The sequence below is a fragment of the Myotis nattereri genome, assembly GCF_964212035.1.
Source record: "Myotis nattereri genome assembly, chromosome: 9".
In the NCBI taxonomy this organism is placed as follows: domain Eukaryota; kingdom Metazoa; phylum Chordata; class Mammalia; order Chiroptera; family Vespertilionidae; genus Myotis; species Myotis nattereri.
The window spans coordinates 28,760,496-28,786,726 of NC_138084.1; the positions used below are offsets into that span (position 1 = coordinate 28,760,496).

General features: G+C 46.0%; 1 protein-coding gene across 1 annotated transcript in view; it reads right to left on the reverse strand.

Moving 5' to 3' along the window:
• Window positions 1-26,231, reverse strand: part of NAV2 (neuron navigator 2) — a 357,889-nt gene that overhangs the window by 199,702 nt on the left and 131,956 nt on the right. The window contains exons 4-5 of the mRNA XM_081100068.1: window positions 12,818-12,890; window positions 4,150-4,408 (exon numbers count right to left, since the gene is read on the reverse strand). Coding sequence (XP_080956194.1) covers window positions 4,150-4,408; window positions 12,818-12,890 — 332 coding nt within the window. The remainder of the gene's footprint in view (window positions 1-4,149; window positions 4,409-12,817; window positions 12,891-26,231) is intronic.

A 26,231-nucleotide genomic window follows, 5' to 3' on the forward strand; every position in this document is an offset into this window, starting at 1 on the left:
AAAACAAACAAAACAAAAAAAACCAAAACAAACTTTTCACTTTTCTAAAGTGGTTAGATGCTTCTACTTCACAGGCTTTTCTGGGGGCTTTTCTGATGAATGTCCTGAATGTCCCATAAAGTTGACCCCCCCCCCCCGCGAAAAAAAAAAAAAGGGTATAGATGTTTGCAAGTTTTGCCAATCTTGAAAACTTTTGCTCTCATTGGCGTAAAAATGATCATTTAAAGTATTATGAGTGTACGAAGTTTTGGGCTATGGGCCATATATTTGTACATCTGAAGAATCTTGGTTGGGATTAGTAAAAGGAAAAGTTAAACTTATGTACTACCTTATGAAAGATGGAAATACTTACCTTTTTTGAATTCATGTTCCTAAAAGGATCTGAGGTGAGAAATACAATGTTGGTGCCATTAGAAATACAATGTTGGCTCTATCAATTAAGGAGAGTTCTGTGGCCAAGTTTGAAGAATACTTTCTAGACTCCCTTCTGAAGTGAAGGGAGAGACAGAAGAGAATAGACAAAAATGAAGGAAGGAAGGGAGGGTGGGAGGGATTTTCTGGATTTTCCCTGAACAGCTGAATACTGATACTATGCAAGGTAGACACAGATGGAGAGAGAAGCAAGTCCTGGGTACTAGGCTCCTCTCCTGGCCTCTAGACTATAGAGGAGCTTTGACAGGTAGAATGTGGATCAAGTCCTCAGCCACCACATAGAGTAATGAGAAGAGCTGTGGTAGACAGGCAAAAGTGTCTCCATGTGGCCATCATTGAAACTTTGCTCTGATTCCTTCCTGCTAATGTTGCATATGTCCCTGGCCAGCTAAAACAACTCCTCTTCGCAAACATCATAGTAAAGTTGCCTAGTTTTAGTATTTCTTATCCAAAGAGGTACAGTATGTAGGCATGTTCATATGTGGCAAAATTCGAACACGGGACCAATAGAAACCTAGCATTGGGGGCTCACATATGACATTGATGATCAGGGACTCAAGCCATTACCCCTGGGATTTTGGTTACTACAGGCAGAATTTGGGGAGAGTAAGACAATGGAACTGAGCCAATGAAGCAATTTTACTATTTTTTACACTTATAGCCAGAGGGCTCGCATGGGCTGCCATGTCCCTAGGACTAGAAAAGAAGATTAGAGGAATGATCAGTATATAACGATGAAACCAGTCATATGCAGAAGTAACTCAATTGGGACAGGACAAAGGATGAGCGAGGAAGGATAGCAACTCCAAGACCAGCCCCTGTCACCACCATGATGGCAGGAACCCTCTGCAATAAATGGATATGAAAACCTGGCTTCAGTGAGTTTGGCTCGTCATTAGGTAAAGCATTTATTAATAGTAGGATGTTTTTCCTTCCTGGGAGGTGGGTGACCTAACTGGAACATCTGGTTCTTTTAAGAAAACAAACGCCTACCATGGAAATGGCTGCCTCAGGCTGGCCAGGTGACACAAGCCCAGTGTTTCTCCAGCCGTGTGCCTTGTAACCCTAGGCTGTGAGATGCATTATGAAATAAGAGTTCTGTGGCCACGTTTGAGGAATGCTTCCTATGCCCTCTTCTGAAGATTCACAGAGCACACATGTCCCTCTCTCCAGCTACCTCATCTCAATCAGTGCCACCATTTCCCTTGATGCTCAAGCCAGAAATCTAGGCTTTATCTGTGAATCTTCCCTCATTCGCTCCATAGTCACTCTATCTGTGGTCCCATTGGCTCAGCCTCCAAAATATGACGAGTTGGTTCATCTCTTTATGTGTCCCAACACCTTGACCCCAGCCACTATTCTTACTCCCCATGATGGGTGGCCTCCCCCACTTCTTCCCCCTGCAGCCTCACTCTCCAAAGATAAGCAAGGTGGCTTTTTTAAACACTGCGAATGAAGTCAAGTCTCTCTCCTGCTCAAGACTCTCCCGTGGCTTCCTGCCCCCTTTAGAATGAAGTACAGACTTCTTGCCCAGCTTAGCCAGCACTGTGTGACCCGTCCTCGGGGCCATAGCACTGCTCAACTCCAGGGGCCACCACTCACACGTCCTCCACATGAACAGTGGCAGGCCTCTGCCACCTGTAACTTCCCACCTCCCGGCACCCATTGCACTCCAGCCACACCAGCCTCCTTTCTGCTCCTCCACCTGCCAAGCTTCTATCACAGGGCCTTTGTGCCAGCTGCTCCCTCTGCCTGATCTATTCTACACCCATGCTCTGCGAGGCTCACTCCTTGCCAGTCATATTTCAACTTCGGTGTCATGTCCTCAGAGAGACCCTCCTATCAACCTAACCAAAGTTACCGACCCAGTCCGTCTGAATCCAATCATCTCGTTGTAACACCACCATCTGATATTTTTCTTCCCCCATTTATGTGCCTGCTTCCTCCCATAGAATGTAGAGAGCAGGCACCCTGGCTATCTCACTCACCCTTGACCTCCCAAGTGCCTGGAACAGTGGCTGGCACACAGAAGTCATTCAAATACTAACTAAATAAAGGTATGTTCCACATTCAAGGATCTGAGAACCTCAATAACAGTTACAACAACTTAACCCAAATTATTTCCCAATTTCTTCTCCCATAGGACCCTTCCCCCAGCAAGTCATCACCCAGGTAATAAGCACCCTGCAGAATCAGTCCTGCTTATGCGGTCATCCAGCTCAGCTGGGAATCTCTGATCTGAGAATGGTCCCCAGGGCAGGGTGCAGAGGCTGGCTGCCTGGCTGGCTAGTCTTCCTTGGGAGTCTAGGCATCTCTGCTAGCTCACAAATCCCCATAACATGAATTGGACACAATTAGATAATTCATGAGGGGGTCTGATGTCCATCACATCCCGCACTGCTGGTTTTAACAGCACAATCGGGAACCAGCACTTCTCATGGGAGCATGAAACCGTCTGTGAGGTACCTGTTGTGTGTGAACTGCTCTGTGCTCTGCCTAACTTCAATGGGCAGCTGAGGGTGTGAAGGTGCGGGAAGCCCTGCGCTTATGAATGCTAGTACTGGGGCCTGGAAGCAAAGGCCTATGCTCTTTAGCACAAATTAAATGAGATCAAGTAATCAATTTGATTGGTGACACTGAGGTTTGATAAAGGTTTACGACTTAAAAACAATCATTAAAGGACTTTTCTCTAACTTTACTATGAGTTAAAAAAACTTTCTAACTCCTAATCTCCTCTTTTTTTTTTTTTTTGCCATTAAAACAAATGCTCCACAAGGTGATTTGCAGAACTGTTTAGGAATACGCTTTCCCACTGTAACACCCTATACGGAAACTCCCCTGACCCTCAGCTTGTACGTCACTCTATGGTGAGTTTCACCGGCAAGCATCAGTCCCTAAAATCCGGGACCTAGTCCTACAGAGCAAAGGGCCACAGCCGACATGAGTACTACCACTCTAGGGTCAACAAAACCCAGCACATTCTATGGGAACTGCTCCCAGCGGGGATGCTGGTCCCCAGGAAAGGGCTGTTGCTGAGGACCACTTGCCATCTTTCTTCTTCGTTCCTGACATGTCTCTCCTGGCAAAGCAGAGCTATCTGCTGGAGAACTATGGCCTCCAACAGGGAATATTACTTATACATATAACACCGAACACCCAGCGTGTAGGGCAGCCATGGGCAAACTACCGCCCACGGGCCGGATCTGGCCCATTTGAAATGAATGAAACTAAAAAAAAAAAAAAAAAAAAGACCGTACCCTTTTATGTAATGATGTTTCCTTTGAATTTATATTAGTTCACACAAACACTCCATCCATGCTTTTGTTCCGGCCCTCCGGTCCAGTTTAAGAACCCATTGTGGCCCTCGAGTCAAAAAGTTTGCCCACCCCTGGTGTAGGCAAACACGCAAGAGAAGTTTGAAGTCTATTTTAGGGGCTGTTTACTGCAGACAAGCGAGTGTGTCACAGGCCAGAGTGAAGGCAGGAGCAGCTACTTAGCTTTGGCTGCTGGCGATTCTGACTTTAAAACAGTACACGTCACCGCCAGGCCCAGGAGGCCGCCTCCGTCTCAAGGTCGTGCTAACTCCTCACTAACTATCAGTAGTTCTCAGCAGGAAGAAGCTCACATAAATACTATGTGCAGCACAGGCTAGAATTTGGTCGGTGGGAAGGAGGAGCCCTGGAAAAACAGAATTATCAGTTGGCAAGGAGCCCCCACCTGGACTGCATTTCGGCTTGTGCTTTTGACTGCTGATGTGGTGCTGGCTGGTGAGGCTGGCACAGGGCTTGGGGAGTGGCTGGCACCTGTTGCTGAGGAGTGCCAGCCTGGCACTGGAAGGGGGCCCCGGCCGCCTGGGACACAGCTGGAGGCAGTGGCGAGGAGAGGTGCTGCTTCTGGGGCTGCTGCTGCTGCTGCTTGTACCGGGAGAGGCTGAAGAAGAGGCCTAGGATGGCCTTGAGGTTCCCATTCCTGATTTCTGCGGGACAACAGAGAGAGCGGTTAGAGGAGGAGTCCTTTCTTACTCCGACCCAGTGGGCTGCCTCAGCCCTCACCTGAGTGGCATTCCTCTAGGTCTAGGATATGACAGATTTCCTGAACACTTGTGTCATTGGCATCAAAGTCAATTAAAACCAGGCCTAAACCACAAAGAAATTAGCTTATTTTCCTGCTGGCATTAGAGTGGATACATGAGGCAAGTTGCAACTGGATGCCTGCAAGTGCCAGGCGGAAACTCTCAGTAAGGGCGGAGCCTAAAAGGTAAGCGTCCCCAGCAAGCCTATGCTTGTTCCAGGGGCTGGGCGATGATCGGGGACACAGAAGCCCTCCGGCAGTGGGGAAAACTCACTGGTCTTTGCAGGGCACTGCCAAGTCCGTGTTCTGCACTTTGAGCCGGTGCTGAGCTGCCAAGTGGCTGCTGCCTCACTCCCAAGTCCTCCCACTGCTCTACCTGGTCACCCTGCCCTCCAACACATGGCTCTGGGTCTCTCTTGTCCACCGAATAAACAACTTCAATTTGGGATGAATGGGGGGGATAGGCTACAGGACATACTTCTATGAAGAACTCGTGCAAAAACACTCCTCTATTAAAAGAAATTAGAGCGCAGTGTGGAGATAAGACAATTTTTATTCCAGATGGAGTTTTTCAGATGTTAAAATGCATTTGACTCAAGACATGAATAAAGAGCTGCAGAGAAGGAATGACATACTTATTCACAGGCAGAGGCTGTGGGTGTGAGGGTGTTTCTCCCAGGGCAATCTCTTCTTGTATGCAGGGCCTTTAACACCAGATGCAACAGCCAGGGTCTAAACGGACACTGAGGGAGAAGGAAGAACTCTGGGGGCTCCCTCTGCTTTGCTTTGACCCTAAGCTGAGGGAGTGGGGCTGGAGGAAGGGAAGCCTCACCGCATAGGGAACGCCTTCCCCCCAGGTTAGCGGCAGGCTGGGGAAGTGGCTGCTGATAGAGAAATAGAGTTTCCTCCAAGGACCAGTTGAAGAGCAGTTGAAGAGGCCTCCCATCCCACTGAGCCAAACCGGCTAGGGCCAAAACTTATTTATGACAAGAACTACTACTAATTAGCATGTCTTGGGTTAAGCTTTCTGGGAGCAATCTCATTCAACCCCTACAACCTGGGAAGTGAGTATTACCACTCCTCTCTTACTTAAGGGACGCAGCTCAGGGAGGTTTTATGATCTCCCGAGGTAATAACTGCTGGAGCTGGGATTTGAATCCAGGTTTTTCTGCCTTGAAGCGTGGACTCCTAACACTGCAGAACTTGGCTTGCTTGTATACTCATCATGTGTGGTGAATTGAAAGGCACGCCAGACAATGTTTTAGTAAGCTAGCTGGTGGTCATGTAAGTACTCTTTATTCTTCTTCTGTAAGTATTCTTTTGTTATGGAATGTGTCAAACATTCCATAATACATTTTTTAAACCCTACAAGCAAAACAAAGAAGAGAGGAACTTGCAAATCAGCATATCCAGGGCTCAGAGGTTGTTCGCTGCAAAAGGTTGGCGTGTCCACGTCAGCATCCTCATAACCTACCAACCCAGCCCATGGTGGACCAGGGGCCAGCTTTGTCACATTCTCCGCCTGCCGTGGTCCTTAAGGCATTTATTCTGCATAATGGTTTGTTGCATTATTCCCTAAAACATCTTTTTACTTGTCGAAGAGCACAATGGCCCATAAACACACTGTTTTGGGGAGTCAGAAAGACCTGGGTTTAAATCCCCACAGTCTCGCATTTATAGACTGACTGACTATTCACAAGATTCAACTCTGAGCCCCAGTTTCATCTTTAAAATGGGCGGATGGGTGCTGCACCTCTCGCACCAGGTTGTTAGGAGAAATAAATGAAGAATAAATAAGGAAATGAGGGCACAGCACCCAGGACACTGCCTGGCTCATCCTTCCCTCTTTGGCTCAGAAAACAGAGTCACTCTACCTGCAGCCTCCTCAGAACTCAGCACAGGAGCCACTGAAGGAAGCCGGGACCGCTGCCCATCCCCCTGTGCCACGCACAGGGGCCAAGAAGGAAGCCAGCCACGAATAACCTCATGTTAGAGAAAACTCAATGGGGAGCTTCTATCTGCTTTTTTTTTTTTTAAACAGTCTTTTCATTGAGGTATAATTCACATCCAAAAAATAAAATAGACAATGACTTTTAGTAACATTCTAGTTTTAAACTATATCCATTACCCTGCAAAGAGTCCTCATGCTCATACACATCTCACTCCTGCACTGTCCCCAGGCAACCGCTCATCTGCTTTCTGTTTCCACAGATTTGCCTTCTCTGGACATTTAAATAAATGGAATCATGAATGATGTAGTCCTTTACAACTTCACTTAGCATAATGTATTTAAGGCTCATCCATGTTAGAGCACGTATCATTGGTTTCTTTATATTGCCGACGACTATCCCATCATATGGATGTACCACAGTGTTTATCCATTCTCCAGTTGATGGGCATTTGGACTGTTTAATTTTCTTTTCAGAACACGAAACTCAAAGAGTGGTGAAGGATCTGTTTGGGGTTGAAAGCCACCCAGTTTATGCTATGGGTGGTCATGAACAGACAGTATCCAAAATAGCTAGAATTGTGTTCCTCCCAGAGTTCTAAATGTCATCTGTCTGTTTCCTGGGGCCTGGGACACTGGCTCCGCTGGAAGCCTAAAAACAAAACGTCGTTCTGCCAGCCCACAAAAATGTTTCCCTCGTGACATTTCCCAAGGCTTTGGAAAAAGTATTGCTTTGCATCTGATCAACTATCCTCACACTCGCTGAAATAATATAGACCTAGAGAGAGTTGACTTATCCAAGGAGACAGTGGCTAGCTTGTGTCTAAACCAACACAGGAATCCTGCTCTCTTTTCTCCTCTGGTGGCCGCCCCATGTAAACTGAAGAACAAAGTACCCAGCTGTATTCCAGTTTCCATCAGAAACCGGATTGCCTTGACTCTCTGGGTTCCGACTGATCTCTTTGTTCCCATTAGCTGGGACTAATCTGCATAGATGCTATAGGGAATGTGGCACAAAGGGTAGAATAAATAGGAGAGTTATTTTCTTTCAACATTATTTAAGAGAAACCACAGGCCTGATTTACAAAGGCACAAGCACTGGAATAATCTAACACAAAGAAACCTGCTTTGTAGGGAGGAAGGGACTTGGAGCCAAAGGGAGCGTTGCCTCTGACCGCAGAGTTGCAGGATCCCTATTCAATCGCCTTAAGGCACGGTGGGTGGTGTAAGGCTCGCCCAACTGATTGGGGACTGTGGGTTGTGTGGCATTATTCCTCCAGCTGGGCCCTCTCCACAACCTACATTCACCATGTAACTTTCCACCTGACTCTTGCAGCCCTGCTGTGTACTGTCAATGACTCTCTCCACAGGGGAGTGGCTCAAGCGGGTGGGAGCAGAGCCCACAGGCCCCTTCTGGTGAGGGGCAGCAGCAGTCCCACGTGCACGGCCACTCAGGTGATGTGGGTAGGAAGAAACAGAAAAGATCCACTTGTTGCTTTTATGCGAAAGGTCCAGAAAGACCTCCTTTCTGGCTCAGGATGAAAGAAACTCAGCATCTACATCTGTGGACATCAGAGCAGGAAACCCAGGTCTGAGCTCATCAAGTCAGCAACCGATTTCACTTTAAAAGCATACACTCCTTCCCAGAGGCATCTGGAAGGGTTTTCCTGCCTCTGTTTCTCCAATCTGCAAGATTTGTCCCCATTATATTACCTATGCCCCATCTCATGTCTAGATTTCTCTGCACCTTCCTTTGGTCTGCTGAATGCCTCTGCATTCTGTAAAACCCAGGGGAAACATCACTGCCTCTCTGAAGCCCCCTTGACTGCCCCAGGCAGAGCTGATCACTGCCTTTCTTTGGGGACCATTGGACTCTGTACATACCATTAGCACAGCTCTCTTATTAATAGGAATAAAGGCTAGTTTTGTATGACTGGCTGGACTCTCTGTGCACTCCAGTGCCTAGTGCTGTGTCTGGCATATAGCATGTGCCCAGCAAACATTTGGTGAACGAGATAGGATAAGCCATAGCTCCGGACTTCTGCTTCTCCAGTACAGGAAGATGGGCTCATGGCCAGGTATTCTTAAACTCCCAGGGATAAAGGCCTTACTTCCTCACAGGGACAGGTTTACAGATGGCCTTGACAGGTGGTGTGTGGGTTGGGGAGGGGTTGAAGGGATCTTGAAAAGCACCCAGGGCAGGGTAAGGCCCAAGCTCACAGGACTCTGGCAAGTCTCCAGGAGCAAACGGATGGGTCCAACTTTTGGGAGCACCAAGGGGGCAAGGAGGCCTAGTCCAGGGTCTGTGCTTCACACCAGCAGCATCTCCACCTGGCTCACTCGGGCCTGTAGCCTCCACCCGCAGGCATCTGCTGTCTGTGCCCTGGAACAAAGGCTCTCTGTGGTTCCCTAAGAGGCAGGTCAGGGCAGGACCTGAGCTGCTGAAATGCTTTGAGGACAGGTGCATACACCCTCCTGGGTCCAAAACCAGCTTTAGTCACTGGGAAGGGGTGGAGATGCACCTACGGGGCTTTCCAACTGCTGATGTTATTTTTCATCGGGAGGAGCCTTAAGGCACTCAATCGTCTTCAAAAGGAAAAGAAAAAGCATTAAAACGACATTATTTCTTTAAACACTATAATGCTTTCTAGTACTTAAGCAGGTGGTTAGAAGTGTGGGCAACAGTGAGCAGTAGGAAAGCAGGAGGCCTTCAAATCAGCAGACTGAGAGGCTTGTCCACGGCTGACCTTGGGGCCTCCCTTTCCCCACTGGAACTTAACCTCTTTGGGCCGCGCTTCCGCATCTGTGCGAATGGGATAATGTGAATACTGACCTCATAAGGTTGCTGGGGACACTACATAAGATAAAATGTTGTGGCACTTATCTCAGTGACTGACACAGGGTGAGTTCTCAATCAATGGGGTCTATTCCTATGATTTAACAGTATGTCATGTGAGATTCCTGTAACCCTAAAATTGTGAATAAAAGGCTCTAAGTACCCTTGATTATAAGTTCAAGGACTTGACAAAGGTTGGGCCCAGTCATTATCCCTTCAGACCGTACAAGTTCAGAATCGGTCTTACCACCAAATACCATCATCATGATCCTTTACTTCCCCCCCCCCCAAATCAATATAAATAGATCTAGATGGGAGAATGTCATGAAGGGTACGGGAGGTTGGCAATGGGAGACAGTCACAGAGACAGGGTATTTCCTCCTTCACCAAGGAGCAAGAAGGTGGGGTCCCTGTACTCCATGCAAAGGCAAGGAGGCTCTAAAAGAATCACTGCAAGTGGGAGTTCTGGCTTTCTAGTCCCCAGTTGGACACCTGCTTAGCAGAGACTTGGCAGATCTGCCCCTTGGCCACCTGAGTGAGGGGAAGCTGAAAAGAGAGATCATATGGTGGGGGATTTCCCGATGACAGGAGGCCTGTGCTACCTAGTGCAAGTGGGAGACTGAGCCCACACATTCCTGCTGGTTCTATGGTGGAGCATGGAAGGATCATGAGCCCAAGGTCTAGAGCAGGGGTCCTCAAACTTTTTAAACAGGGGGCCAGTTCACTGTCCCTCAGACCATTGGAGGGCCAGACTATAGTTTAAAAAAAAAAAACAACTATGAACAAATTCCTATGCACACTGCACAAATCTTATTTTGAAGTAAAAACACAAAACGGGAACAAATACAATATTTGTATTTGCATGTGGCCCGTGGGCCATAGTTTGAGGACCCCTGGGTCTAGAGCCTTACCAGAACCAGTGTAGTGTGGAGACAAAAGTGGCCTGAATCAGGAGGGTGGTACCTGAATGCTACCAGCTGGAAATGAGCTGCAAGAGCTGGTCAAATCTCACACACACCACCAGGCCCTGGGAGCAGCATGGGAGGGAGTGTCTGGTCAGCAGGGAGTGCAGAGACTCCCAGCAGGGACAGTAGCAATTATCCAGGAGGGGACAGCACCTTCGCCACCAGCCCAATTCTGCTTCTCTGTGCTCTCCCAGTCCTGGAGGCCTGGCCTGGGAACCAGGGAAGGGAAAGAAAGTCACTTTATTATGCCCCACCCCCTTCAACCTCCAAAGCCACCTGCACTGGTGGGGGAAAGAGCTTTGAGGTTGAAGTTTAAAACTGAACAGGACTGAGTCATAAGTATTGACATAGGACTGTTCTAATAATGAGCGTGACTGAAGGGTTATAAATTCAGCCAAAATATCATTACGTGAGTCTCGACTTGGCAGGAAAGATGGGGAACAACACAGAACAGTTGGGGCAATTACCAAAATACCATAAACCCAATAACTGATACCTCAACACACTGGTTATAACTATGCCTCTCTATGCCCAGACTCACAGGGTACATTCCAACATCGACGAGGGGCGGAGGGCAGAGTGCCTCTGCATGACATGCCGCCATGGTCCAGCAGAGTTCTCAAACTTTTCTGTTTTTTTGCACCTGTGCATGGCATAGATTTTATCCATCTGCTGTCCCAACAGACACCGTGAACATGAGCTCTGAAATCACACAGACCTGGGTTCTGATTTTGACACTAACTAGCTACAGGGCTTAGGGATGCCACTCATAATCCCTTTAAGACAAAGTATCCTCATCTGTACACTCAGCTTATTATAAATTCCAACTTCAGTTGTGAGAGCTGGAGCCAACACACATAAGAGTCTTAAAGGCGCAGTTGGTATTATTCATTCAACAAATACTTATTGAGTAGATTCTCTATGCTTTAAGATATAGAGAGGATGAGGCAGGTGGCAGGCAGGTAGGTAGGTGTGTGTTTGTGTGTGTGTGTGTGTGTGTGTGTGTGTGTGTGTAGATGAATGAGGCAGAAGGCAGGGCAATGGGTAGATAGATGGCAGAATGGCCAGGGGTTCACACTCCGAAGAGCCCTTTCTGCTGAGCAAGACTCAGTAAAGTCCCTGCTGATGCTCTGCTGGACGGGCTCAGGCCTGTGGTCCAAACACTCCCAGAAACTGGGAGGAGCATGTGCCTGCCATCTACTGGCCAGGACAAGGACTCTCTACCAGGAGGGAACAGGTTCCTCAGAATGGGAATTTGCATCTCCCAACCTATCCATGGAAACACCAACAATCAATCACCCCATACCCCAGCCATGTGCACGCCACGTGTCATTCCACCTGCATCTCAACCCGGGGGAAGAGGGCTCACATCCCAGAGACAGGGAAACCCACCAAGAACCCTCCTCTCAGAGCTGGGAATAGTCCTCACACTCTACAGCTGCTTCAGAGGCCTCTGGCAGCAGTGTGACCATGCCTGACCCGGGACAGGTGAGGCACACTTGAGTTCCCACGGGGGTATTCCAACAGCCCCACTCAGAGACACGAAACACCCACGAGGCACCAGTGGTAGCCAACCCCTCCCCAACACTGGAGGAGTCTGCAGCTCAGAAACACAGCCAGGAAAAGCAAGCTTTCACTGCAGAGCAGAGCAGAGGCAAGAAACAGGTCCCAAACGGAATCCATCAGCAAACTTACCTGCTCCATTGGACTGCTTCCTTCCTCATGCTCCCCCCTCCCCGCCCTGACCACTGGAGCGGATGCCAACCTTGCTAAAGAAAAGTGGTGTCATCTGAAGCCCAAACTGCTTTACCTGTTCTGGGAAAAGTGGAGGCAGGTGCAGCCTAATGAGTTTGGGAGGATGCCGGGGCCTATGGCAGCTTTGGAGCTGGCAGCTGCTTGTGTTTACAAATAGGAGAGAGAGCGAACGTTTCCAGAGCAAGATGTTGCCCGAGGAGGCTGAGAATTCAGACCAGCCACCTCCAGACCAATAGCAAACCACCAGCAAACACGAATGTGCTAATTAGCCACCACATTTGAGTTAATTAAAAACTAATCAGGATGTCAAAATGTAGCGTCTCATTAATACATCAAACACTTTTATTTTTTTAACCTGGGAAAAGTACTGCTTCTTCTCATACAACTAAGAGATAAGGATTCGGCCTTTCTCCCTGGGAACTGTGCAGTTTAAATATGTTCTGTGGTTAAGTGTTCTCTCTCCCACAGATAAGGCCCGGCTTGATAATTAACTGACCTGCTCGTCAGGTGACTAAAATCAGCACTGGTTGAGCCCTTCCCCGAGAAGCCGCTGTCTTCACTACTCCCCGCCGTGCCTTGCAGACATGGCCAGTGTGGTAGAATTTGCATTCTTGGAGGGATTCTTTAGGATTTCAGAAAGTTGGCACCCTCAGGCCTAGACATGCACTGAGATGCCTCCAAACCAGAAGGAAAACAAAACCAGAAGAGCCCACCAGCGTCTCTTGTCTTTAGTGCATTCATGTTGTCAATAAGAAACAGGTGGGTATTTCTAATGGGGAAAAGACAGACTCGTGACAAGCGCTGACTCACCTTCTGCAGACAGCCCCTGAATGTTTATTCCCTTAGCTGCCAGGAAATTCAAGCAGGCATCTATGTTTTCAATCTAGGAGGAAAAAAACACAGTAGACACTCAATCAGTGCTCAGCCTTCTCCAGAGCCATCTCTTAACTAGAAATGAAGTGCTATGTCAGAGCGAGGGTTCAACAGGCATCGCTGAAGTTCTCGACAAGGAAACACAGGAGGACATGAATGGATGCAGGTCAGGACTCTACTTTGTCTGTACTTGCACAGGAAAAGGTTACCTAATATCCCAACCGCCCAGAGCCAAAAGTCGAGGTCTTGGATTGCTCACGGCTGCCAAAAATAACCAGGGTGGAATTGGAGCTCTTCTGTTGATCACTGTCACCAGTGCAATCCTGAAAACTTGAGCAGCTGCCCGAAAAACGGAGGTGGGGACGAGGTTAGCAGACCCACCCGTCTGCCAGCAGCTGGGAGAAATTTCTAGCCACCAAGGCGGCCAGCAGTCCAATGCACAGTGAATGGGAGTTTCAGCTGGAATCTGGGTAGTGTTTACTCACAAAATTCTCAGGATGGCAGGCATTGCAAGATGACCAGGGAGGGCAGCGACCTTGCTGAACCCCTCTGACCTTTGTGTTTTCTGTGACATAAAGGGGCACACCCCAAAGCCACCTTTGCCAGGGCTGATGCCACGGCCAAGGGCAAGCCAATGTCCAGCTCTCACAAAAGACCCATTAGGTCATCTCCAAAGGTCTGATTTGACTTCAGTTGTCAGGTCTAATTATTTTTTGGTCTACAGGAAAATGTTCGGGCTTGATTAATATCAATGGTGACCATAAGTAAAGGCAATTGCTTTTGACTTGGCACAGGGATCTTTGAATTTCACGAAATTTTTATGTCACAATGGAGATCCCCCTCACCTCCACAACTACCCACAGCCTACCTGACCTCCTCAAAACTCTACACATTCTTATGAACTCAAACAAGTATTTAACCCATGGAATTAATTTTTCATTAATAAATGGCTGTCTTTCACAGTGTACATGTAACCATCTGCCTTCCCTCTCCCCAAGCAATATCCTGATGATTCCTTCATAGCCACTGAGGGTGAAGCGTCTGCATGTTAAGGGCTCTAATTGAAGTAGAATCTGTTCCAGGCTTCCAGCAGTCTTCCTGAAAGTCATGTCCACCCTCCCCCTGATGTCAGCATCCTCCTTCTCTACCCTCCGTCTTCACATCTTCCAATGCTTTAAATTAAGCGTTGAGACACCTGAATAAAACTGCGCCCATTTCAGAAGAATCCATCAACCATGAGTCTGAGGAGTGACACCAAATTAAAAGAGACCCACCAACATATTTAAGAGAAGCACTGCTTTGCTACCACACTGTAATTCCATAGATATTTTCTTCCAATGAGCATAAGAGCATTTACTTGTCCCATTCACAGAGTATTCAATGCATACACTATCATTTAAAGTAAGTAGTAACTTCTTGCAAGGCTAGCTGTGGTATGCTTCAATTCAGCCACCTACTGGGCTTTCTTTTAATGTTAAAATCTATTAAAGGAATGAATAATTATAAATAGGTTACTTAGAATATTTTTTCGTCCTGTCAATTTTTTAAAGCCCTGTTACTCTTTTAATGCATTCCATAATTTAGATGGGTAGTTCTCCACTGGGCGGGGGAGAAAGGGAGAGAAGGAGCAAGGATTTGGTTCCTCAGGGCACATGTGACAATGTCTAAGAATTTTGTCCCTCAGGGGACATGTGACAATGTCTGAGAATTTTGTCCCTCAGGGGACACGTGACAATGTCTGGCAGCATTTTGGGTTGTCACAATGGGGGTAGGGGGCATCCTGGTATCTAGTCCTGAACACACTACACTGCATGGGACAGCCCCACAACAAAGGATTATCCAATGCAAATGTCAATAGAGCCATGATGGATAAACCTGAGTGACATGATCTTTTCAGTCACTCATCCAGCCAACATATTGCTGGGATGTCTGCTCTGGGCCAGGCACTACGCTTGACTCTCCTGACAGAGGCGGTCAGAGTCCTCCTCCCTGTCCAGCAGCCCACATTTCTATGTTTCTCTTTAAGGTCCACAGAGACATTCCACACACCCCTACATCCCTCCATTTCAGGGAGAGTCAGAGCATATCCACAAGGGAAGCATTAGGAGCTTCCCTCATTAGGTGAAGAGAGTAGGCTAAGGGCACTGAGGGTGTTTTCTCCTAAGAGGTGAAGCAGGGAGCAATATCCGATGGCCAGATTGCACTCCCTGAAAATGTTAAAACCAAAAATAAGAACTTGGGTCATCATTTAAAAGACGATTCATAAGCCCATCTAATGCCCTGAAAATTTCCCCCCTCCATTATGAATTCTCTGCTCACGAAGGAGCTCAAAAAACATTCCTGAGCCTCAAATCCACACTTTAATAATGTTTCATTGAGGTTAGAAATCACTCCTGACAAGGCAGCCGAGACCCACACGCTTTTCATCTGCACCCCGGGAAGAGAGCGGAGCCGGGCAGCAGAGCAGGGTCAGCCCTGGATTCCAACCTCCTGGCTGCGCTTGGAATGAGATCAGAAGGGGAGAAAGCTTCTTTGATCCAGGCTCTTGTGATTAAATTTCACCTTAACGTTTTCTTCCAAATACTGCCCAGGTAAACAACCCATCTTCATATGCCATGAGAATGCAAACTGCCACCAAACCCCGAGAGGGGACCGGCCTGGTGGCAGGAGCCCAGCTCTCATACAGTACGAGGGCGGCCGCGGACTCGTCTTTAACGAGGCTCATGTGTGATCCAGACACGCAGTGCGAGATGAGGACCCGGTTCAAGTTGGGAGGCAGAGCAAAGGAAAAGGCTCTTAACCAGCAAGTATGTAAATACAGCCAAGGCTGTTCATTAACACATAGCGGCCAATATAAACTACTTTCCAAAATTAGCTGAAGAAATGTGTGCTAAGTTTGACATTCCAGTGATGTTGAGGGGGCAGGCTGAGGAGGCTGTTGTTCTTGTTGCCATAGCTCTGGGATGGAGATCCTGGGGTTTACAGCATTAGCTGGGGCGGAGGCTGGAAGCCTGAAGGTGGAACCACGATGTGGCTCAGAGACCCTGGGAGCAGAAAGATGCTGGATGAATGAGGAGGTTTAGACCAAGATGCACTTCCAAAGGCTTCCCTTTGTTTGGTGCCATATGTGGCCTCCACCCCGTGTGGTCCATGAACACCCAAGAGAAAAGGGCTGCAATGAAGCCTTTCTCCCTGTCTCAGCCAGAATCTCCATCCCGAAGTTGAATAGTTTCTCAACAGTCTCTGAACTTTAGACTTGGCAGGGCAACTTCCATGAACTATGTATGTTGCAGCCTTTGTCTCTCACATCCAGATGTAGATCTCCACCCAAGATAGCCAGAGAGCAAGGAAAACCAAAACAAATGCCAAATAACTGGAAAGAGAAGGAAGGATAAGAGGCAAATGGAAAACTCAACATTTCAATCATGATTAAGGCTGGACTGGGTCTCACGATAGCATAAAATATGCAAGTCTCAGAAGCGCGGCTGTATAGCTCCTTGGTAACTTAGAGACTGATCAAATACCATCTGTTGTGGCAGTTGTCATGGCAGCATTTTTCTCTGAATACCAGCGTAGCTGAGTGCAAAGCACATGAAAATGATGGATGCAAATGAAGACCATGGGCACCACCACAGCCCAGGGGAAGAGAGGGCTGCGGGCACACTGAGTAAATGGGGTGCTAGTTTGTATGAGTTAAGAGTGTCTCCTGTCACCAGGGAGTCCCTTGGAGATCTCCATCCAGGGAGGGTGAAACTGGGAGGGTAGGCAAACAGCTGCTGGCTGAAGTCAGGCATGGTCACAGCCGTTTTTAAAAATCATGAAATGCCTAAAGCTTAGGCAATGGGAGATCCAGACCCGACAAGGATGAGTGAGAAACTTGTAAGTTCTGGGACTGAAAGCACAGTGCAGTTTCTTCATGAGCCTCATAGATCAACAGAAACTTCCTTTCAGATGTATGTGGTCCTCACACCTGATTTTGCTACTTGCCAACAATATATATCTTCATCACTCATCCATTCGTTTACCCATTTCTTCGCCCACATATACCGAGCACCTACTGGGAGTCAGACAATGTGCTGGTACTGGGTATATAGTGGTGAATAATAGATGTAATCCCCACTTTGTAGAACTTACGGTCTAATGTAGGGGCACTGGCATTTAATAAATAGTGCACAAGTAACATCTGTCATATATTAGAAGACTTGCCTGGGGGATGGGGGGCAGGGAGAACTTCTCAAGGAAGAGATAGCAAGTGGGTCCACAGAAACAGGGCTTTTTGTCTGTTCTGTTCAATGATATGGCCCCAAGCACCTCAAGTGGCATGGGACAGGTTGTAGGTGCTCAAGAATATTTGTTGACAGAGGGGAATTTGAGCTAAGACATTGGAGTTCGCTGGGTATCCAGAAAAGGTTGTACCTACCATAGGAAACCTAATGTTTGAAAGTTTCCAGGCAGCAGGCAATGTACCACTTTGGAGAACCAAAAAAATGTCGAAATGGCTGAAGACCAGTGGGCAAAGGAGAGCAATAGAGAGGACGCTGAGTGCGAGCAGAGGGCCAGCCACATGGGGCTGCACCCAGAAGCTGTCTTGGTGAAGGAGAGAAAGCAGGGGTCCTTCCAGTTCTTAGGGAAGCCTTGTCACTGCCCCCATCACCATGGCAACAGCAGGGATGCCAGGGATGGCTCAAGCAGTGTCCAGAGACATGTGGGCTGGTAACAGAGACAAGGAGGAACAGAAAAGGAATGTCAGCATCTGTGGTCACAGGTACTAACCAGGAAGGTCTGTTTCATATCTAACCTTTCTGACACTCCTTCCTCTGCGCTCTCCAAAAATAAATATAGAAAATAAATCCAATCATGAAACCAAACCAAAAAGCAAAATGCACTTTGGGGGAACACCTTCCTAAATGCCTGTCTTACCTGTTGTCTGTCTCTTTCCTCTGCATTCCTGGGGGCCACCACCTGAGGCATAATTTGCTCAGCTTCATTTTTATTGTGTGTGTGTGTCCACCTATGTCAGGGTTGGGGCCCAGCATCATCATAGGATCACACGGCTCATGGACCACAATGTGGTCCTGGAGCTGCACGACCCCACAGGATAGAGCTGGTGGAGTCTGACACGATAGTTGTGATCTTAGAAGGGAACCCCAGAATAAAGGCAATGTATGGTGGCATTTCAAATTCTCTAGGTGGGAGAATATTCAATAATATCTCCTCTTGTAAGCCCCACAGACTGCCACTTGCTTGGCTGATGCTTAAAGCCAACATTGTCCAGCAGTATGGGGGGGGGGGGGGGGTTCCATACCTTCTGTCCCAGCTTGGGCCACTGAAGCATCAAAGCTTCCAGCAAATCAGCTCTAGCACTCTTGGTGGCTTTGAAGCAGAAAGCTTAAGAACATGGGACTTGGGCTGGATGGGGCTTGAGTCCTGCTGTCGGGTCTGCTTAAATTTGGCAATATTATCCACCGTACCTTTTATAGTACTTATAACTTCAGCTTTCCAACAATGTTGTCAAGAATCCCTTTAAAAGACATTGTAGGAGTCTCTCTGCTGTTATAGCAAATGGGTAAGTCCATATGGATACAAAAATTCTCTCTAGAGGAGAAAAAATATTGATAACAAGAATCTAAAATTCTTCCAGTGACTGTCTTTCCAACTGCCTAGGATAGTTCATGTTCTTACTGTTTTCTGACTTCTCAATTTTTCCCTTGAAGCAAAGAGAGAAGCCTAGGAATGGAGTTATAACTAAAGGTGCAAACATCAGTCCTTATTCTGGAGGCTCCCATAATACGCCCTCATGGTTGAGCTCTGCAGAGTATCCCCTTGAAGAGATGGCAGTTATTAAGAGGAGGAAACTCCACTGGGGATCGTCATTGTCAGAGGGCTAAATGAATGCCTTTGTGTGAGAACATAACACAGGCTTTGAGGTCAGACAAACCTGGATTCAAATCCTGATCCTGCCATTTACTAAATTATGATCTTCAGCAAAGTGGGCTAATCTGTAAAATGGGCATTATAACAACCAATACATAGAGTAGTGGTTGTCACTAACTGAGGATATAAGTGTGATGCTTAGAAAGATCCAATCACCGGCAGTTTTTGTACTGTATTGTCATTTTTGATGAGAATGTCTCTGAGGAATAGTTCTAAGGTCATGACATGCCCAAAGCTGTGTCTGGGGCTGAACCCTTGGAAAACAGAGAATTAGACCAGCTCCTCTGGGCTGCCTTCCTTTCCTGCTCCTGGCTTTCCTCTCAAGCCCTGCTGTCCAGGACTCCTGGGCCTCTCCATCATCCGATGTCATACCTGCCCCTCACCAACCTCTCTCTTGAAAAGATACTGATTCATTCTCAACAAGGCAGCTCTAGGAGGAGGGGAAACAGCGGTGAGAAAAAAGCGTGGTCCTTCTCTCATGGAGCAGCCAGCCTCCAGGGCAGGGAGCACTGTAAACAAGTATCGCTCCACCAAACATAGCTCACAAACATGATAAGCGCCAACTTACACCTATCGAGTTGTAGGTGTAAGCCTGACAAGCCTGACACTGACTCACTATGCTCTTTTTAGAAGGCCCAGGCTCTTTTTGAGTCATTGCCATGTGTACATGCTGAAACCCATAAGCCATCACAAAGAGGCAGCAGAATATAAATGCAAAGTAAAACGAAACAGCAGATCCTGGATATTCCCCACAGTGCAGTGAATCCTCAGTTTTGGAAATATCACTAGAACATATCATTTCACCCACAAAACAAATACTCAGAAAGGAACAGGGGAATGGGGTAATTTGTAGATGAAGGCCAAGAGCTAGACGTGCTCACCAGCTTGGTGACTAGTTCCCACACACAAGCTGTGCAATTCAGTTTTGTGACTCAGCCAGTTTGCTGTCCGTAGCTCATGGGTCTTCTGAGTTGCTCATGGTTTTCTACTCTGCAGTTCCAGGGATAGCAGGTACGGAAGTGCAAGGCACGTCCCAGAAGCATGGATTATCAGGAAAGCAAAGCCAAGCAGGTAAGTTTGAATGTTCAATACTCAATTCAGAATCCTGCAAGACTTTGCCCCCCCCCCCCAATGTGGTGACAGCCGGAATGAAGGCGACAGCTCCAATGAAGAAGATGACAGCTCCATCATCCTCTGCCTGTGTTTGTCACGCCATAGTGTTCATTTCCACAGAAGATGTAATCCATATTGCCCTTCCCTTCTCTCTCCAATTCCTGATGTCCTAGCAATGAGTAGGTGATTATTATATGCCAGGCACCTCTAGGACTTTTCACACACATTATCTGTATCTGTTTTGTGTGTTGTTCTTTTTTTGTTTTTGTATCTCAAAAGCTGTTTGTGGGTATGGCTAAAGAGCTGAACCCCAATTCTAGACCACTGTTGACCATTAATATATAATTTGGGAGATTTTTGCAAGTAGTAAACAAAATACTTTACACCAAGAAACTAGATTTGGCAAATAGTTTCATATTCTAAAATCTCTGATGAAGGCAAAGAGCTACATTCTAACTAATCCAGAATTATACAAGATTAAAGAGAATTAAGAATGTGATTAATATTAAAATCATTCTCATCTCTGTTTACTGCCATAGCTGGAATGTCAGAGGCATGGCAAAATCCACCGGAAGAGAAGAAGCTAGACAAGGAAGGTTTCTATTACAGGATATACTGAGCTTCCCAAGATACAAGGTATCTGATGCACCTGTGAGGAAATGGTGACAATTTCTCACTTGTCACATAATGCTAAGCTCTGTTACTCTTTCCATCTTTGTCAAATATTCAGTTGAATCAGATAAAATGGCAATTGTTATGTGTAAAGCATGGCTAAACGTTGGCTATTTCATACGGTTCTACCTATATATCGATGTGTTAGGAAGACACCCTCTTCTTAAAGGCTACAAGTAAACTGCTGGGTGATTATAAAAATGGAGTCATTTATAGACAAAGCATCAGTAAATTCTGAAACTCAGAAGAAAATCTCTGCAAGGCTCTCTCAAAGGAGTCTCGCAAGCCTGATGATGACATACAGAAGAAAGGATCAAGTTAGAAGAAACACCCCATTGCCCTGGCCGAGTGGCTCCACTGGTTGGAGCATTGTCCTGTACACCAAAAGGTTGTGAGTTTGATCCCTGGTCAGGGTGCATGCAGGAGACAATCCCAGTCAGGAGGGGACATGCAGGAGACAACCAGTTGATGTTTCTCTCTCACAATACAATACGTTTCTCTTTCTCTCTTTTTCTCTTAAAAAATCCATAAAAACATATCTTCGAGGGAGGATTACAAAAAAAATTTTTTTTTAAAGAAACCCTCTTTGGCAGGCTAACTACAAGCCTTTTGCTTTAGCTTCAGTTAGGGGACCAGGTAAGGTTTAATTCCAAGTTGACTCAGCTTAAAACCTCCATGAAAGGTAGCAGGTTATCCTTACAATATTGAAGGAAACCCAGGTTGCATGCCTTTCTCCACAGGCCTTCCTGTTCCTACAGGGGAAAGTGGGAGAACGATGAGATTTGGTTCTGGTTTGGCCACCCCATCCAACCCTACATGACTGCTACCATGCTCACGCCAATGTGGGAATCCCTGTCACCCATCAAATCTACTCCATAGGAAAAACCAACTCATGTCAAAGTGCTATCATTTGCATTGTGAGTGGAGGAGAAGAGATTCCTGGCTATCTTTGGGCAAGGTACTTTATTCCCTGGAGTCTCAGTTTTCCTTTCAGTAAAATGGGTATACTGATTTCCTTCTTGAAGGCCTCTAAAGGCCTCTAAAGACACTAGTATTTGCACTCTTAAAAAACCACAAAGCACTGGGCTAGATTATTTTCCATACATTATTATTTCAGTTCATTTTCACCACTAGAGATGGGGAAATGGAGGCACAGAGTGTCTTCCTGAAATCGCAGTTGTAAAGTGGCAGAATTGGACTTTGAACACTTAATGGAAAACGTTTTAAAGTTATAAACATGGAGATTGAACAACCAAAAAGCAAGAGCTTCACTAATGCTGGAGAAAAATAACCACTGTTTGGTCACTGTCCTTGCCCTTGTCCTTCAGCAGTGTGACAAGGCAAGTAACCAATACATCCAAACCAAATCCAGTCTTTACATCAAAAGGACAAAGGACACTTCACAGAGGAAGAAGTCGCTCCTCGAACATCCTTTTGGACATGTTTTGTGGAAGATATTTATGTTCTTTACAGTGTTTTAAATCGTCCGGTGCAGGAGGAGATATTTAAGGCAATATAAACACAGGCATTATTTCAAACTCAAAATGTTCCCAAAACAGGTATCTTTCAAGCCAACATGACAGTGCTTATGATTTCTGAGGAAATTCATGACACTTATAAAAACAGAATAGCTTGGGGCTGAAAAACCTCAAATGTGTGCAGAGGGCAGGGAAGTAACAAATGACTGAAATGGTCTGGGTATAAGGCAATAGGGAATGGTGGGGAGCATGACAAAGACACCCCATACCTACCTCAAGGGGCAGCTGCTACCTATTTTTCACCAACTTTTGCCTGGGGAGTGACAACCCAGGGTTGCCAAGTTATCAGATCTTTTCTTTAAAAAGCTAGAAGAACCATTTTTATGAGGTATATGGATCTTCATCTAACTATTGGCATCTGTTTTGTTGTTGTTGTTTTTTTAAACTAAGGGACCCGAACTAAGCTTGTTGGCCACCACTCTCTAACTTTTTGCTTAAGTGGAAACCTTGGCTCACACATTCACCTACTGATCAGCTTCCAACATGCAGACGCCATAGGCTAACCATACCTTAACAAAGTGCAAACAGGAATTCATTGCTAATTCTGTTTCATGAAAAATAAATTAAAATAAACACACATACAGAAGACACCCCTTTGATGCTAGGCTGAACCCTCAGAATTCCATCAAGACATATGCAGGGAGGTGGATCCCAGCATGAGGCCCAGATGGCTTAGATATTAAACCATAATCTACAGGGTTCTAAATCACCATCCAATTTTCTCTTTCAGCTCAAGATTTGTAGCTATTCTCCCCCTGCCCATCCTCACATTTGCTAAGCTCTTTAACCTTATTGACACCATGTTGCCACTCACAACACCTCAGTCCCAAGGTAAGTGTGATGGGAATATCTGGGAGCATCTACCAGGTGCCAGGTGGTGTGGGCAGATGGACAGATGCGATCCCACCCTCAAAGAAGTTCATGTCTAGTGGGATGCAGACAGTTAAGTACATACAATGTGCTGAGCTAAAGGATTGTCACTGCAGTTTTTCAATGGAGGACCCAGGGTCACAGAGGTTAAGGGAGCTGGAAAGGGTCGAGGGGCCCATGCAAACTCTCAGACAAAAGCACGTGCACAGTTCAGACCGATCAACTTAGATCTTCCTACAGTTCCAGGCCAGAGGATGTCCAAAGCATCCTAACCTTTCCAAAAAGCAACTGATGGGCTCATTCAAAATATTTAGTTAAATTTAAACAATCCCTCTAGCAACCTTGTTAAATTAAAAACATTTTAAACAACTTTGCAAACTAACATAAGTTTAAATGCATGTTTTTGCAGGCATGTCTCAGAAGAGGCTTTTTGTACTTGGCTCTAAGACAACGTTGGCAAAATGTGGTCACCAGACCAACAGCATCAGCCTCACTCAAGAGCCTGTTAAAAAACACATTTGTAATACCTTAACCAATAAAGAAATTTTTAAAAACTGCAAATTCTCCGGCTCTTCCCCAGAGTTACCGAATCAGCAGGGACGCAGCAACCTCTTAGCGAGCTCTCCACACTAAAGCTGAAGAAGCATAGCTGGAGGCTTTGCCAAACCAAACACTTGTTAATGAAAATAATGTCATTTTGGTATCTTTTCCAGACACCTTGGTGACTAAGTTAAAATATAAAATTGTGAGAGAAGAGATAGTTTGAGAGAATTTCTTGGCTTAGGATGACTCAAGTTTCTCTAAAGTATTTAAAAAGTAAATAGTGTATTTGACATTAAAATTTGATACGTAACATCACCCGCACTCTCTAAGAAGCTCTTGGGTAGCTGGACCCTTAACTGTTTAGCTCATTCATCAAAGAAGCATTAGCTTAGCACTTCCCCTGTATTTAGCACCAGGTGCTGGGAAGATGGAAATTTTTATTGAACTAAGAGATGAAAAAACCACTTATATGTATTTCAAAAATTTGATACTATTAAACAGTATAGATGATAAATCTTTCACAAAATTTATTCATATATCATATTAATTACAAGACAAACACATTCTCAGGAAACATAGTACCCACATGTGAGTTTACATTTGCATCAAAGAGGTCAGGAATACCTGTTATTTACTTCTAATTACCAGATGAAACGGCACTTGCCACTCACATGACAGCTCAGTGCCACTCACATGACAGCTCAGTGCCACTCACATGACCGCTCAGTGCCACTCACACTACAGGCAAAGCTGGGCCTCTGTCCTTCCTGCTTCTCTACAATGGCTCTTCTCTGAAGAGTTCTAACAATGGAGACAACCTGCAGTCAGCTTAGAAACCCAAAGGCCTCACAGTAGCAAGATGAACCTCTGCTATAAACCCAGATAGCTTACCATCTAATATAGTAAAAGTTACTTTGCTTGAATCCTAGAGCGTATGAGTTTCCTACTACTGCTGTAACAAAATGCACTTCGTGGCTTAAAACAACATACATTTATTATCTTACAGTTCTGGAGATCAGAGGTCCAAAATCAGTTCACTGGGCTGACATCAAGGAGTTGGCAGGCTGCATCCATTCTGAAGGCTCCAGAGGGATCTTTCTAGAGGCCACCTGCATCCTGCATCCTTGGCTTGTGGTCCCTTTCTCTATCTTTAAAGCCAGCCAGCCAAATAGCATGCATTCATTCTCTCTCTCTCTCTCTCTCTCTCTCTCTCTCTCTCTCTCCATAATCACATCTTCTCTCTCACTCTCCTATCTCCCTCTTACAATATCTTTGTGATCACATTGAGCCCACCCAGAGAATCCAGGATGGTCATCCCATCTCAAAATCCTTAATTATAACTAAAAAGTCTCTGTTATCATATACAGTAACATACACAGGTTCCTGTAGGGAATAGGAGGTGAACATTCCGGGAGTGGGATTGCAGCACATTGTTTAGCCTATCCCACTGAATGCATACTTTCTGGGCATGAAAAAAAACCTTCTAATGCACAAGTCAATAGAGTATATGTGACTTGTAAGCAGGGAAGGGAACAACCATGGAGAGGACACTCATCATGAGCAAGGTTTATGCCAGGTGCCTTTTGTGCCATCTCTCATTCATCCCTCCAACAACCCCAGGAGGCATCTGCCATTATTATCCCCCTCTTACAGCTGAGGAAAAGGACTCCTCGATTCAGTCACTTGCCAGCACACATGCCCAGTATGTGAGGTCCAGATCTGCCTGATTCCAGAGCCTATGCTTATTCTTCACCCCAAATCTGCTTCCCATGATGTAATGAATTATCTCAAGGCTCAGCCCACACCTATATGAGGGGCTAGTATAACAAATGTAATTTTTGTACCTCCACATCACAGTCAGCATTTTTTCCTTCTTCAGCTGATTTCCTTACATGTGGAATAGCCTAACCGTTAAGGGAATGGACCCTAGAGCCAGGCTTCCAGGGTTCAAACCTTGCTTGTCACTTAGTAGCTGTGTGACCTCAGACAAGTTACTCAACCTTTTTCTGCCTCAATTTCCTCATTTGTGAAATAGAATAATGGTTTTATGAAGATAAAATCAGTTAATGCAGGTCAAATGTCTAAAACAGAAACAGTGCCCAGCTATAAGTGTATATGATAACTGTTTGCCATTATTATTATCATTATCTATAATAATAAAAGCATAATATGCTAATTAGACTGGACATCCTTCCAGGCGACCTTCCAGATGACCTTCTGGACAAAGCTGGGGCTGAGTGGGAAGCCCGGGTCCCAGGTACCAGAGGGAAGGCAGTGCCGGCAGCCAAGGGAAGGAAGGCCTACTCTTGCAAGAAATTTGTGCATCAGGCCTCTAGTTATTATATAAAAACATGGACAGAACTGGGGCCAATGACAATAACCCTAGGCTCTCCAGCAGAAGGGGAAAAGATACGATGTTGTTTAGCATGACTCACAGCCCCTGGCAGAGTACAGAGCACAGAGCACAGCAGAGACATCAGGGTCTAAGTTCTCCAGACCCTTTAATGGAATGAACAGAATATATTTCTCATTCCACAGGGTTGTTATGAGAATAAAATGAGTTAAAACACATAAAACACTTAGAAGAGTGCTTTGCCATTTTTATTATTAATATTAATTTCTGGAAACTATAAAAATGTCTAAAAATACTTACCTCAAGCAACAGAAAAAAGTCAATAAAC